At 42.1% G+C, this 14,578-nt stretch overlaps 2 protein-coding genes across 2 annotated transcripts; one reads left to right on the forward strand and one right to left on the reverse strand.

Annotated features, from left to right (window-relative positions):
* The first annotated feature begins 3,054 nt into the window (after positions 1–3,054).
* LOC310849235 (mas-related G-protein coupled receptor member H-like) lies at positions 3,055–4,627 on the forward strand. The gene has a single exon (XM_083749380.1). It carries the CDS (start codon positions 3,100–3,102, stop codon positions 4,078–4,080), a length of 981 nt encoding a protein of 326 aa, XP_083605506.1. The 5' UTR covers positions 3,055–3,099; the 3' UTR covers positions 4,081–4,627.
* A 3,141-nt stretch (positions 4,628–7,768) lies between these two features.
* Positions 7,769–13,334, reverse strand: LOC310849223 (mas-related G-protein coupled receptor member H-like). The gene is made up of 3 exons (XM_083749356.1): positions 13,220–13,334; positions 11,486–11,511; positions 7,769–9,909 (listed from the first exon to the last, which is right to left on the reverse strand). The coding sequence occupies exons 1-3, from the start codon at positions 13,247–13,249 to the stop codon at positions 8,928–8,930; spliced, it is 1,038 nt and encodes a 345-aa protein (XP_083605482.1). The 5' UTR covers positions 13,250–13,334; the 3' UTR covers positions 7,769–8,927.
* Positions 13,335–14,578: the final 1,244 nt, after the last annotated feature.

The raw sequence follows: 14,578 nt of genomic DNA on the forward strand, positions 1-14,578 counted from the left end.
TTGGAGCTGTCAGTAAAGGACTGAACTGACTGAAGAGTTGGAGTCTGACTGAATGTCTGCCAGCACAAAACTGCACTGCCACTGCACATGTTTGGTACATGCCATACGCCAAGGATCAGCAACCTTTTTCAGCCTTGGGCCGGTCCACTGTCCCTCAGACCATGTGGTGGGCCAGACTATATTTTGAAAGAATAATAATGAAGGAATTCCTATGCCCCACAAATAACCCAGAGATGCATTTTAATTAAAAGCACACATTGTACTCATGTAAAAACACCAGGCAGGCCCCACAAATAACCAAGAGATGCAAATAAAATAATAATAATAATAATAATAATAATAATAATAATAATAATAATAATAATAATAATTTATATCCCGCCCTCCCCAGCCAAAGCCGGGCTCAGAGCGGCTAACATCAAAAGGACACATTATACTCATGTAAAAACTCACTGATTCCTGGACCGTCCACAGGCCAGATTGCAATTGGGCCACATCTGGGCTTTGGGTTGCCTACTCCTGCCATACGCCAAGAGATGAAAGGAATATTTAGCGTGCTGATAGCTTGTACAGTGCCTCCTCTCATCCAACTGATACCTATTAAGCTAATGTGAAGTCATTTTGCATATGTAAATTATATGCCTGGCCAGAGACAATCATGAGGTCCTTGCCAGAAATGAGATGAAGTTGGCATATTCTGGGACATTACTGTGATTTGAACTTCAATGTGTGTCTTTTCCCAATAAAAAGGTGAACACAGCAATTTTTCACATGAACAGACTCTCCAGATTAGAGAACAAAACTCTCTAGTGGAGCATAGCTGTCAACGTTTTCCTTTTTTAAAGGGAAATTCCCTTATTCCAAATAGGATTCCGCGCAAGAAAAGGGAAAAGTTGACAGCTATGCAGTGGAGTTAACTGTAACCTGCAATTCTAAGCACACTCGTAAAGGAGTCTCCCCATGAAATGTGATTAGGATCACATTGCATGACAGAACTGTGACAAATATCCCCACTTCTGCTGGTTCCAGTGACATTAGAACAGGCCCTACAGTATTTTCCCTACTCCAATTGAGCTTGTTGAAATGGGAATAAAAGGTATTTTTGTAACATCCTTTGGAGACAGGCCAGGCCTGCATAGCAGACTTGTACATCACTATGCCCCATTCACAATCTTGAAGCACAATGCTTATGTAAAGAAAACATTGTATTGTCTTGACTTAATCAATCCAGCTTTATGGATTAATTTAAAAGGTGCTATATACATTGAATACTGTTTTTTGACATAGATACTTTTAGTATGCTCAGATACAAATTATTGAATCATTTAGGTTTTGACAATACTTTTCTTTTGAAGAAAAAGCTGCCACAGAGTCCCAATCCATAGCATGCTTCTTATATGACCAGGTCCCCATTCTGCCGCATTCTGGATTAGCTGTAGTTTCCAGGTCTCCAAAGGCATTGTTTCTTGAGTAGTTTGACCATCAAATTAAATACCATGGCAGATGAAGTTAGATAAAGGTAAAGGTAAAGGGACCCCTGACCATTAGGTCCAGTCGTGACCGACTCTGGGGTTGCGGCGCTCATCTCGCTTTATTGGCCGAGGGAGCCGGCATACAGCTTCCGGGTCATGTGGCCAGCATGACTAAGCTGCTTCTGGTGAACCAGGGCAGTGCATGTAAACGCCGTTTACCTTCCCGCTGGAGCGGTACCTATTTATCTACTTGCACTTTGACGTGCTTTCGAACTGCTAGGTTGGCAGGAGCAGGGACCGAGCAACGGGAGCTCACCCCATCACGGGGATTCGAACTGCCGACCTTCCAATCGGCAAGTCTTGGGCTCTGTGGTTTAACCCACAGCACCACCCGTGTCCCATCAAATCAAATACCATGGCAGATGAAGTTAGATAATTTTTGTTAAAAGAACACCCCCCAACCCATAATTAAGATCCTTACTTTATAATCTTTTCTACTACTTTGTTTCTACTACTTTGTGAGCACCATGTTTTGTAATACAACTCCCAACAGTCCCATCCAGCACAGCCTGATGGGAGTTGTAGCCCAAAACATCTGGAGGGCACCAGATTGGGGAAGGCTTGCTTCAAATCGTACTAACTCAAAACGTGTCCACAAGTTCTCTTCTGTCCTACATGCTTCCCTTGGGTTGCAGTCTGATAAACAGTCTCAACAGTTGGCCTAGATAACATCTTTGAGGCGGGGTAAGCAAAGATTGTGTAACCAGAAGTCAAATTCATATGCATTTGGAAAGTTGTGCCTCTTCTTTGCTTCACCCAAACCCTTTTAATTCTCCTTGAAGCTTCAGCAGGTGAGTATTGCCAAAAACTTAATCTCTTTCCTGTGCTACTTTTTTTTTAAAAAAAGTTATAAGCTTTGCATATTGCCACTTACTTGCAAATTAAGTCCTGTTTAGTTCAACGAGACTTCCATGAGTAGACTGGGATATTACAGTTTAGTGTCCTAAGTGCACTTACTATGCAAAGTAAGTTCCCACCAAGTTAAGTAGAACTTGTTAATTGAAACCTACTTCTGAGTAGACATGCTTAGGAAGCCATCTATAGATATTATTCAGAAGGCATTTGGGAGTGTTATTTTTAATATTTTTAAAAAACAAATGTTTACCTTTTTATGTGACTGCTCAAGGCAGTGTATGCAATGAACTTGAAACAGATTGAAATGTTAAAAACATCATGGAAAACCACCCAAATGTGATTTTCATTTTCACAAGAATTTGAGCTTCTTATTTTCCTCAGATTCATAAGCCACAATTCAGGGCTTTGAATATATTTTGTTCTAAATATGTTATGTTCATGTGTAATGTTATTTTGTTATTCCTCCCAAATAGTTCTTAATTAGGTTTGAGTGAGCAGACATAAATGGGGTTATGAATGACTGCCTTGGGATATGCCCTGGAGAGTATGCTTGGAGAAACTTCAGTTAAGGAAAAAGATATATTGCTATGCATTAGGCATGTGTTTTAACTGGTCTTTAGTGATGATTTCTTCTGATCTTCATCCTTTCTGCTTGCAGCAATTGTGTAGGTAAAGGAAAAATAAGGTAGAATCCAAAGGAAGGGATTTCATCATGACAGAGCTGAGCACAGCAGTATCACTTATTTTAAGACACACCACTGATGGGATTTCTGGAGAATTCAGCCCTTCAACATTCCCAGAAGATGATTTTGAATCTGAGCTTTCTTCCTTCATAGACTGCCTACTGCTCTTTGGTATTCTCATCATCCTTATAATATTTATATGTGGTCTGGTGGGGAATGCAATTGTTATCTATTATCTCTGCTTTATTCTTAAGAAGAACCCCATCACCACCTACATCTTGAACTTGGCTGTTGCTGATGCTTGTGTCCTTGTTTCTGCGGTAGTTTTTGCTTTCTCTTTGACTAAAAGTGATCCTAATTCCCTAGGCTCCATACCGCAAGAGCTGCTTTTTTACACATATACCACGAGTGGATATCTCCTGACAGCCATCAGTGTCGAGAAGTGTCTCTTGGTTGTCTTCCCAATCTGGTACAGATGCCACCGTCCAGAACACCTGTCTGCAATTGTTTGTGCATTAATATGGGCAATGTCCATTCTGGTCTTTGGAACTGATTTATTTGAAATACAATCTACCATAACTTTTCAAGTCATTTCCACAATCAACTCTGTATTTTGCCCAATTGTTGTAGTCATCTGTACTGTCGTCCTTTTCACCAAGGTCTGCTGCAGTTTACATCGACGCCCACGAGGAAAGTTCTACACAGCTCTCTTGCTTGCTCTTCTTTTCTTCCTTATTTTCGGTGTACCATTCAGTGCGCTGATGACCCTTTTAAGTTTTCAACTTATTGACATTCAAAGCATGTTATGGGAACCACTAATATGTATGACATGTGCTATTATCAACAGCAGTGTTAATCCATTCCTTTACTTCCTAATTGGAAGGGGAAAGAAACATCGACCCAGAGAACCCTTGAAGGTAGTGCTGGAAAGAGTATTTAGTGACAAAGCTGATTGCACAGAGAATCAGAATCCTCCAGCCATGACAGATTCAATGATGATGACTTCTTAAATCCCCCCTTGTAAGCTACGCTGTCGGGATGACATAAGCGATAACCAAATGCAATATTCACTTCTGGAAAAGCTTCCACAGATCCAGTTTTTTCTGCAGAACTCAATGCATATTTTAATTATGGATGTTGATTTTCAAAAATGTTTACCTCATTGGATTTTACACTTACAATCTGCTTAGAAGCTAATATGGGCATTATGGGCCATATAAATCTATTTTTACTTTATTCCATTTAGTTGGATAATGCGTTCTATGGGCTTCCTATTTTGCTTTTTAAATGCAAAACTAATCTGGGCATTGGGTGGTATATCAATTAATAAATGACAACAATTCCTGGCTGTTCCCTCACTGCGAGAAGTGAAACTACAGAGAACTAGGCAGAGGGCCTTCTTGGTAGTAGTGTAAACTGTTTAATTATTATTTGCTGATATTTAATTTTGAAGTTTACTATTATATTCAAATGGATTATTGAATATTGCTATATTTGGCGTAGGTTGTTTATTTTAAAGTTATGTTTTTATTATGACTTTCTATATTGGATCAGATTATTATTAGGTGTGTGATAGATTTGCTGTCTATTTTGTTGTTTCTTCAGCTTGTAAACCATCCCGTGTATAGCAATATAGAAAAGTCGTATAAAAATTAAAAGAAATAATTGATAGGTTGTGGTTGTTTTTTAAGTAGCGGCCAAGCAGCTATCAATAACACAAATCCTGTGTTCTCAACTGCATCTTCCAATCTAATTAGTTCAAAGCTTACTTAATTCCAAAGTAAACAGCAGTTCAACCTAAGGATCAAGGAGGGATCTGCTGAACAGGATCCTGTGGACTCAGTGAGAGAGTTTGGAAAAGTGTACGGAATGCATAAGGTTCAGAAGGGGCCCAATGAAAAATGAATTCAGGTTAAAAAAGAAAGAAAGAAAAGATGAATGTGTCTAAAATTGTAGTGAAGTTGGAGCCTTACACAGGAATAAACAGAATATAAAAATTAAATGGATTTTGGGAAATATCAAAACATCTGAGGGAAAACCCAAAACCCCAAACCCTCCAACCCAAAACCCAAGTATCTAGGCCCAAAAGAGTGTCTTAGAACAAACTGACCAGGATGATTTTTTAAAAAGTGAAAGAGGAAGATGCTTAAAGCAGGAAAAGTGATATTTGTGTGTCCAATAAAGACATTCAGGCTTTAATAATAATAATAATAATAATAATAATAATAATAATTTATTTACACCCCACCAATCTTGCTGGGTTTCCCCAGCCACTCTGGGTGGCTCCCAATAGAATATTAAAAATACAGTAAAACATCAAAGGTCTTTCATAAGCTACAGTGTCTTTCACCAATGTTTGCTTCCTTTCCACTCCATTTTTTGGTCTAACATGCATTGAGACACCGCGGATCTCCAAATAATTTTTGTTTTTGCCATCTGATTCTTTAGTAGAAGACATGAACTTTAGTGGCATCTTTGTGTGAGGCTGTACCACTCAACATAACACTGCACAAAAGCTGTTTGAAGCATTCTCCATGCCGAGGCATCATAGAGTAGAGCCTCATCCATAAACTTCCTTAGGACCTGCTGTGTGTTGAAGAGGTCTGCCATTGGGGAATTTCTGCTTGCATTTTGATGGCCTTCTGTATTCTTCATACTGAGTGATTTAATTCAGATTGAGGTTCTTGGGGCACATTCCAAGCCTCTGGTCCACTGGCCTCTGCCCAAGGAGTGACCCTATAGTCCCCCCATTGGCAAAGAACTTCCTGTTCTGCCTGGCAATATAATAGTAGGTAGAAAGACATTCCAGAGGGCTTCCCAGGCTCCTGGAGACAGAAATGAGCTGAGATACAAAGGGACCTGGTGGATTCTGAACTGACACTATAGTCAACACTAGTTGGCATCGAGCCTGATCACTATATTGCTGCAAGTGGTTTAGCCTAGAGGAAGCTTGTGCCTGCCCCATGGCTGCCACCTCAGGCAGCATGAGCAAGGGGCTGTAGTTATGGTGGTGGCTATGTCATGCCATGATGCCCCACTGCTGTCTATGGGCCAGAACTCCGGTCAACATTATAATGGGGGAGGCATTGAGAAAAGATTTAGCACAACCCTTTAGATTTTATAGGGGTGGAGAAGTTCGTGCTCAAGCATAAATCTGTTTCCTTTGGAAAGGGTTCCTCTTTCCAAAGGAAATAATTCAGCTCAGAACTCCTAGTCTAAATCTCATTCTTTGGACAATATGTAGAGGTAAAGGTAAAGGACCCCTGGATGGTTAAGTCCAGTCAAAGGTGACTATGGGGTGCCGAGCTCATCTTGCTTTGCAGGATGAGGGAACCACTGTTTGTCCACAGATAGCTTTCTGGGACATGTGCCCAGCATGACTAAACCTCTTCTGCTGCAACAGAACACTGTGACAAGGGCCAGAGCCCACAGAAAAGCCATTTACAGTGGTGCCTCGCAAGACGAAATTAATTCGTTTTTTCGTCTTGCGAGTTTTTCGTCTTGCGAAGCACGGTTTCCCATAGGAATGCATTGAAAATCAATTAATGCGTTCCTAACGAAACCGCCTTCAGTCCAGGTCTGGGGACAGTCTGTCCCCCGACCTCTTCTGAAGGCTGGGGGGGGGGAACAAGGGCTTTTCTTCCCACCCCCAGCATTTTAAAAAACCCCGGGACAGCAGAGGACTTCTCCGCTGTCCCGGGGTTTTTTAAAATTTTAAGATCGCCCCGGACAGTGGACTTCTCCGCTGTCCCGGGGCGATTTTAAAGCCCTCGGGAAGGCAGGCGGGGGGGGGGAGCAAAGACTTTCGCCCCCCGCCAGCCTTCAGAAGAGGTCCTGGACCTCTTCTGAAGGCCGGCGGGGGGCGAAAGTCTTTGCTCCCCCCCGCCGCCTGCCTTCAAAAGCCGTCCGGGAAAGCGGAGAAAGCGCTGCATTTCTCCGCTCTCCCGGGAAGGCAGGCAGGGGGGAGCAAAGACTTTTGCCCCCCGCCGGCCTTCAGAAGAGGTCCAGCACCTCTTCTGAAGGCCGGTGGGGGGCGAAAGTCTTTGCTCCCCCCCCCCGCCACCTGCCTTCAAAAGCCGTCCGGGATAGCGGGAAGCGCTTCCCTGCTATCCCGGACCGCTTTTAATATGCTGGCGGTGGGGAGCAAAGCCTTTCGGCCCTCGCCGGCCTTCCTGGACTTCTTCTGAAGGCCGGAGGGGGGGGGGAAGGCTTTGCTCCCCACCGCCAGCATTTAAAAGAGGTCCCCGGAGATTTCCCTATGGGCTTTCTTCTTGTGAAGCAAGCCCATAGGGAAATTCATCTTGCGAAGCGCCTCAAAAAACGGAAAACCCTTTCGTCTAGCGGGTTTTTCGTCTTGCGAGGCATTCGTCTTGCGGGGCACCACTGTACCTTTTTGCTGCAGCGATACCTATTTGTTTATTTATTTGCTTTTGAACTGCTAGATTGGCAAATGCTGGGATGGAACAATAGGAGCATTTAAAAAGGGTAAAGTGAATTCCAGAAAGAAGGAAAGAGAAGGTCCATACCAGGGCACAGATAATGGTGGATAAATGTGTTGGACTGTAGCATTGATGCCAAAGTGGGAAGAGAACAGCCACAGACGTGTCAATGCTGATGGCTGTCAGTAGAAGCTGGCCAACAGAATATGTGAAGAAAAATAGTTCAAATAATAATAAAATATTGTTTGGATTATGTGGATTAATCACATAAACAGAATAGAATTCCCCACAGTGAGTTACAACAGGCAAAATAATATTGAGGAGAGCTGTAAAGACACCAAAGTCAGCTATGGAGAGATTCAGGATGCAGGTGGTGAAAGGATTCTTCTCAATGTGGAAGCCAAGAAGGTGGATGACTTTTCCATTCCCCAGGAAGCCAAACATGCAGATAATGATAGGGATACTGTTGACAATGCTTAGGGTTAACTTCAAGGAAGCTGGCAACTCAATTTCCATATAAAAAACTCTTCCCTGGAAGAGACCAGAAGAAATAAGTTCCTGATGTGCCCCACGGCTGCCACCACAGTCAGCAAGAGCAAGGGGCTGTAGTTATGGTGGTGGCTATCAGTGGTGGATCTACATTTTGGGGGCCCTGAAGCTCGAATTGCTATAGGGCCCCCTTTACAACTGGCAATAAGGTCTGAGTAACCATTGTTATCTTCTTCAATGGGGTTGTTCCACAACAGATCATCATATCTTTATAACATTCATGCTGCAAACTCTCAAACTTTGGGATTGTTGAAATAGATACAACAAAAAATTAATTAATTTGAATCATGCGACTCAAAATAAGTCTACTAGATCCACAGTTTTAAGCAATGTGAATTAAGTTGTTTCTGGGTTGGCTGTAACTCCAAAAAAACATTATGGCAGTTGTTCATGGAGAAAGAAGCCCTACCCACTGCACAATATAGGGTTGAAGAAATCTATGCTCACACATATTTTCCATCCAAGCTCCATCTTCACAGTAGTGCTCTTTCCAAAGCAAACATTAAAATGCAGAACTCCTAAAGTGAAACTCCTGCTTTCGACAATAGAAAGAAAGACATATACAAGAAGACATTCAGACAACAGACTATTGTCTAGACATCATGTTGATCATGATACAGTGGTACCTCTGGTTACGAACGCTTCAGGTTACGAACTCTGCAAACCCAGAAGTAGCTGCTCCTGGTTGTGAACTTTGCCCCAGGATGCGAACAGAAAGCGCTCGCTGGAGGCGTGCATGCAGCGGCAGGCCCCATTAGCGAAAGAGTGCCTCAGGATAAGAATGGTTTCAGCTTAAGAATGGACCTCCAGATCAAATTAAGTTCATAACCAGAGGTACCACTGTAATACAGAAGTTGACATTTTTTGTCTTAAGCCTTCAAGGGAGCCATCGTAATTGAGTTTTCACTTCCAGACTTTGACTCTTCCAAAACTGAGTTTTCAGTTCTGGACTCTGACTGTTCCACACAGTCCTCCTCATCCTTGAAAATCCTCTGGAGTGCAGCTTTCATGGAGACCCTGGACTGGCCCTTCTTCTGTCTCCTCCCAACCAGGAAATAGATCAGCGGGTTGACACTACTATTCAGAGAGGCACACACAAAACCAACTTCCATTAGAATCACATTGTTCTCATTAAAATAGATGGCAGTGTAAATGGCATTTAGGGGGAAAGCAAAGATGAGGAAGAAAAGAAGTGCAAGCAAAATGGTGGTGAGCAGCTTCTCACGTTGCTTCTGCTCTGATTTGCAGCAGACTTTGAGGGCCAGTATCAGAGTGGAGGTGACCATCAGAGGAGTGCAAATGAGGGCATTCACAATAAGCTGGTACACTAGGTTAGAGTTTGGAAAGCTCTGAGTCAGTAGGAGAGCAAGGTGAATGCCTGAGAGCAGGAAAGAGAGGGTCCATATCAGGGCACAGATAATGGTGGATAAACATGCCGGACGGTGGCATCGATGCCACAGTGGGAAGAGGACAGCCACAGACCTGTCGATGCTGATGGTGGTCAGTAGAAACTGGCCCGCAGAATATGTGAAGAAAAATAGTTCATATAATATTTTTCTAATCAAAACAGCAACATGAGATTTCTCATAGAAAGTTACAACAGGCAAAATAATAGTCAGGAGAGCTGCAAGGACACCAAAGTCCGCGATGGAGAGGTTCAGGATGTAGGTGGTGAAAGGATTCCTCTTAATGTGGAAGCCCAGAAGCCGGATGACCATTCCATTTCCCAGGAAGCCAAACATACAAATGATGATAAAGACACTGTTGGCAATGCTTTGGGTTAACTTCAATGAAACAGTTGAGCCATCATCTGAATCTCCAGAAGAGTGATTTGGCTCTTCATTCTCTAGCCTGGAAGAGATAACAGGAAATCTTTTTTGGGTATACACTAACTATAGCATTAACTATCATCAAAAGTTAGGATTATCCAATTGCAAAGAGATAATTTGATTTTCTTCTTGTCTAGTTCAACACCTGTGTAGCTAAGGCACTGCACAGTTTTCGTGAGTCTTCAAAATAAGCTGGTTGGTAGCTTTTCATTTTTTTAAAAAAATATTTTTTACTGGTTTTCTTTTCTCGTAAGAAATATTCAATGTCATCATTTAACATCCATTTTCTAGTTTCCCCCTCTCTGTTGACTTCCCCCAACTTCCATTTCTGGTTTATTATACCAAATGTTACATTCTGCTGTTTATACATAATGTTCTGTTATCACTAATTGTATTTCTTGTTCTCTGTAAATAAAGTTGTAAATGTTTATTTAAATCCTGCCAATAGCTTTTCAATTTTTGAAACAAATAAGTTGATATCTTATCACAAAATAAGGGAACTTTGAGTTTCAAAGCATGGCAATATCATACCCCAACATTATCAGTTAGGAAATGATTCTCATAACAGGGGAAACATTTTTCCTAGAGGTTTTCCTGGAAAACTACAAATTCAAAAACATTTCCTAATAAAGAGAAAGCACCATTTTTTCTTCAATCCAACATTGTTGGATTATGTTAATCCAACTGAATGATCAAATTAATCTGATTTAATGTTGCAATGATGCTTTTCATAATTGCAGAACTAGTCATTGGGGGGATTTGAATCTCCTTGCATTTTACTTAGACATTATCTAATTTAAACTTCCTGAGCCAATATGCAAAACAACATTTCTTTGAAATTCAAATTTACCCACATTTTTGGATGCAGTTCTCCAACCAAAGTGTTTACAAAAAATGCATATTTTATGGGAATATGCTTGTTAAAGTGTGTTCATTCTTCAAAACAGCACAAACATTACATTTTTTAAAAAAGAAAATCACACTGACATATTTTTAAATATTACATGAAGTTATTTCTTTTTAATCCAAATTGTTGCAGAAATGTAGAGAATTCAAAATGTGAGAAACAGAGAGAACCCAAAATGGAAATCTCCACCTATCCCTTATGCAGACTATAAGATGAAGTTATGGTCCTGTATTACGCGGGTGCTGCTGTGGGTAAAAGCCTCAGCGCCTAGGGCTTGCCGATCGAAAGGTCGGCGGTTCGAATCCCCGCGGTGGGGTGCGCTCCCGTTGTTCGGTCCCAGCACCTGCCAACCTAGCAGTTTGAAAGCACCCGCAGGTGCAAGTAGATAGTACTAGCGGGAAGGTAAACGGCGTTTCCGTGTGCTGCGTTGGTGCTGGCTCACCAGAGCAGCTTTGTCACGCTGGCCACGTGACCCGGAAGTTTCTCCGGACAGCGCTGGCCCCCGGCCTCTTGAGTGAGATGGGCGCACAACCCTAGAGTCTGTCAAGACTGGCCCGTACGGGCAGGGGTACCTTTACCTTTACCTTTATTAATCACATATGTTGTACCACATCTTCATTCTTAGGTGTGTTGAAGTTAATGTATACAGTGCTAATACTGAACATGATATGACTTTTTTATGTGCACTTACCACAGTCGTCTAGATATATTCTTCTCCTTTTTTTTGAAAAAGAGGATTTATGTAAGAGAAAATAAAATTACAATTAGAATCCAGTTACAGAGGCTACTTTTGGTTTAACAGATTAGTTGTCTATAGCAACTGAGCAAAGAGGTCAAGGAAAAGAAAGAATGCAAATATAAGGTAGTTTAATTTTAATAAAATGTGTTGCAATTTCACAAACCAAAAATACGTATTGAATCAAAGGAGGTAACATTGGTGAACATTATATAATAGCACGGTGCATGAGATACCCTTATGGTGCATTCAATATGACCTTAACAGATTGTAGAACTGGACCCAAACAAAATGAATTTCAATAGGGACCAGTTTCAGGTGCTACACTAATGTAGGAGAAACCAGTTGCACATATATAAGATGAGGGAAACCTGTCTTTCCACTAGTACATTTAAAAAGGATCTAGGGGTCTTAGTAGACCAAAAGCTTCACACGTCAGCCATGTGGTGTAGCAGGAAAAAGCAACTGCTTTCTAGGCTGCATCAACAGATATACTGTATAGTTCATAATCAAGGGAAGTCATAGTTCCATTCTGTTATGCCTTGGTCAAACTACACCTGGAATACTATGTCCAGTTCTGGGTGCCACAATTTAAGAATTATGTTGAAAAGCTGGAATATGTGCAGGGTGTGTGTGTGTGTGTGTGTGTGTGTGAGAGAGAGAGAGAGAGAGAGAGAGAGAGAGAGAGACCAAGATAATCAGGGGTCTGGAAACCAAGCCTTATGAGGAACAGGTGAGGGAGTTGGGCATGTTTAGCCAGGGGCAGATGAGACTGAGAGAAGAGAGAGAGGAGAACAGAATCATAGAACTGTAGAGTTGGATGAGACCCCAAGGGTTATCTAGTACAGCACCCTTGTTATATTAAAGGGCGCTGCTCCAAAGACAGGACATGACCCAATGGATTCAAGTTGCAAGAAAGGAGATTCCAACTAACTATCAGGAAGAACTTTCTGACAAGAAGAGCTGTTATACCTGAAGGAGTGTCTCTACCCACATAGTTCTGTCTGGACACTGAGGTCCAGCGCCGAGGGCCTTCTGGCGGTTCCCTCACTGCGAGACGCCAAGTTACAGGGAACCAGGTGGTGGCACCTGCCCTGTGGAACGCCCTCCCATCAGATGTCAAAGAGATAAACAACTACCTGACATTTAGAAGACATCTGAAGGCAGTCCTGTTCAGGGAAGTTTTTAATGTGTGACATTTTAATGTATTTTTAATCTTTGCTGGAAGCCTCCCAGAGTGGCTGGGGAAACCCAGCCAGCTGGGCGGGGTACAAATAATGAATTATTATTGTTAACCTTGGAGGTTTTTAAGCAGAGATTGGATGGAAATCTACACTGCAGGTGATTGGACCAGAAGACCTCCGGGGTCCCTTCCAACTCTACAATTCTATGATTCTATGTATTTGGAATATATATATTTCTTTACACATTATCCTTGAATACTTCCCTGCTTAACTTTGTTTGGTTTTAGCGTTTTAGAATGTTTGGGAGTGTAAACGGCTGAATTGGACAGCCAACCTCCCCGTTTCTCTTCTACAAGCTGCTATAAGTGTCCCCACCCTAACCCTAACTCATGAAAACATGCAGAGAGAAATTGCCACAGTATCAGCAAACAGGCACCTAAATCAGCATCATGTAAAAGCAAATGGGGAAGCAATTAAAAGGGAGCTTTTGTTTAGGAGTGCTTACCTCGTAATCATCCATCATGGGATAGTCCATAAAATGTACTGGTCCCCCTAGAAACCCAAGCTACAGTTGTAGCTAGAACAGCCTCCAAGACATAATAAGCTAGTTAGCAAAATAAATAAGTGGAAAACTAAAGAGGAAACTGAATCACCAGCTAGTTTTGAAATGCATCCTGGTATTGTTCCAGGATCAACACAGGAAGTAGGTGTTAGAGAAAGAAGAATTGAGCTTTTAATATTTACTGTGCTTGATGCCAGGCTGTGCTGCTGTGGGTCGCCCCTTCCCCACCTCACTCAACCTCTGCAACGATGCACCAAGTGAGGAGACCCCCAGCGGCAGGCAGGGAAGGACAGGAAGCTGGGGACAGGGCCTGCCAGAACATGCCTGGGCGGAACAGGAATCCCCATGGAAGATGGCACCTGTGTTGGGGCACCTGGTTCACACCCTCTCAAAATTGTGTGCCTGGGGCCATGCCAGCTCCCCATCTGTCTATAACCCTTTCCTTCCTCATGGATAACAAAGTAGAGTAAGTAACCCATGGGATATGAGGTGGTCTATCATCTCTAATCCCCTTGACCCCCAGTATGACTCTGGCTAACTGGTTTGATTGATTAGCCACTTGCTACGTATGATATATGTTCAGAGGCATGTAGAGGAGTGTTCATAGTGGCAAGTCCAGGTGTAGGAATTCCATCAAATTTTATCTGAAATGAACATTCAAAGAAAATGTTGGGGTAGTTCTTTCATGCAAAACATCTAAGCAATATTTTGAGTTTTATACATCAAGTCTTAAAGATAGTGTGGTGTTGTTGATTTTTCTTGTGCAAAGGTTCTTCCTCATTTTGTTGAGAGATTTTCCCTTGAGGAAGCCCCCCTCTCCTTTTTACTGAAGATTCAGTTTCTGCAAGAGCTTGTGTTTTTCAAGAAGTTTCCTTGATATGAAGTTTGTTACATATGTTTCATAATCAGCTTTCACCCACAGGAAGTATCTCACCAGTTAATCTGCTGATTTCTGTGCATAGTTGCCATGACCAAATCTCTTCAAAAACGAGCATTGTGTTGTCCAGAGCACTTGTCTTGTAACTGCATGTGTTTTGGGGTGTGTATCGGAGTGCAGAATCAACAATATGGTTTATCCCCCTCACTACTAGTAGATACAGTGGTACCTATGGTTACGAACTTAATTCGTTCTGGAGATCCGTTTTTAACCTGAAACCGTTCTTAACCTGAAATTGTTCTTAACCTGAGGTACCACTTTAGCTAATGGGGCCTACTGCTGCCATTGCGCTGCTGCCGCGTGATTTCTGTTCTCATCCTGAGGTAAAGTTCTTAACCTGAGGTACTACTTCCAGGTTAGTGGAG

The sequence above is a fragment of the Podarcis gaigeae genome, assembly GCF_964106915.1.
Source record: "Podarcis gaigeae genome assembly, chromosome: 7".
NCBI classification, from domain to species: domain Eukaryota; kingdom Metazoa; phylum Chordata; class Lepidosauria; order Squamata; family Lacertidae; genus Podarcis; species Podarcis gaigeae.

Bases quoted from the DNA above. Each gene is read 5' to 3' on its own strand.
- LOC310849223 (XM_083749356.1), bottom strand. From the start codon at position 13,249: ATGGACTATCCCATGATGGATGATTACGAG. The intron at 11,512-13,219 runs GTAAGCACTCCT...TTCAAAAAAAAG, and splicing joins CCATGATGGATGATTACGAG to GAGAAGAATATATCTAGACG. The intron at 9,910-11,485 runs GTAAGTGCACAT...TATCTCTTCCAG, and splicing joins AATATATCTAGACGACTGTG to GCTAGAGAATGAAGAGCCAA.
- LOC310849235 (XM_083749380.1), top strand. From the start codon at position 3,100: ATGACAGAGCTGAGCACAGCAGTATCACTTATTTTAAGACACACCACT.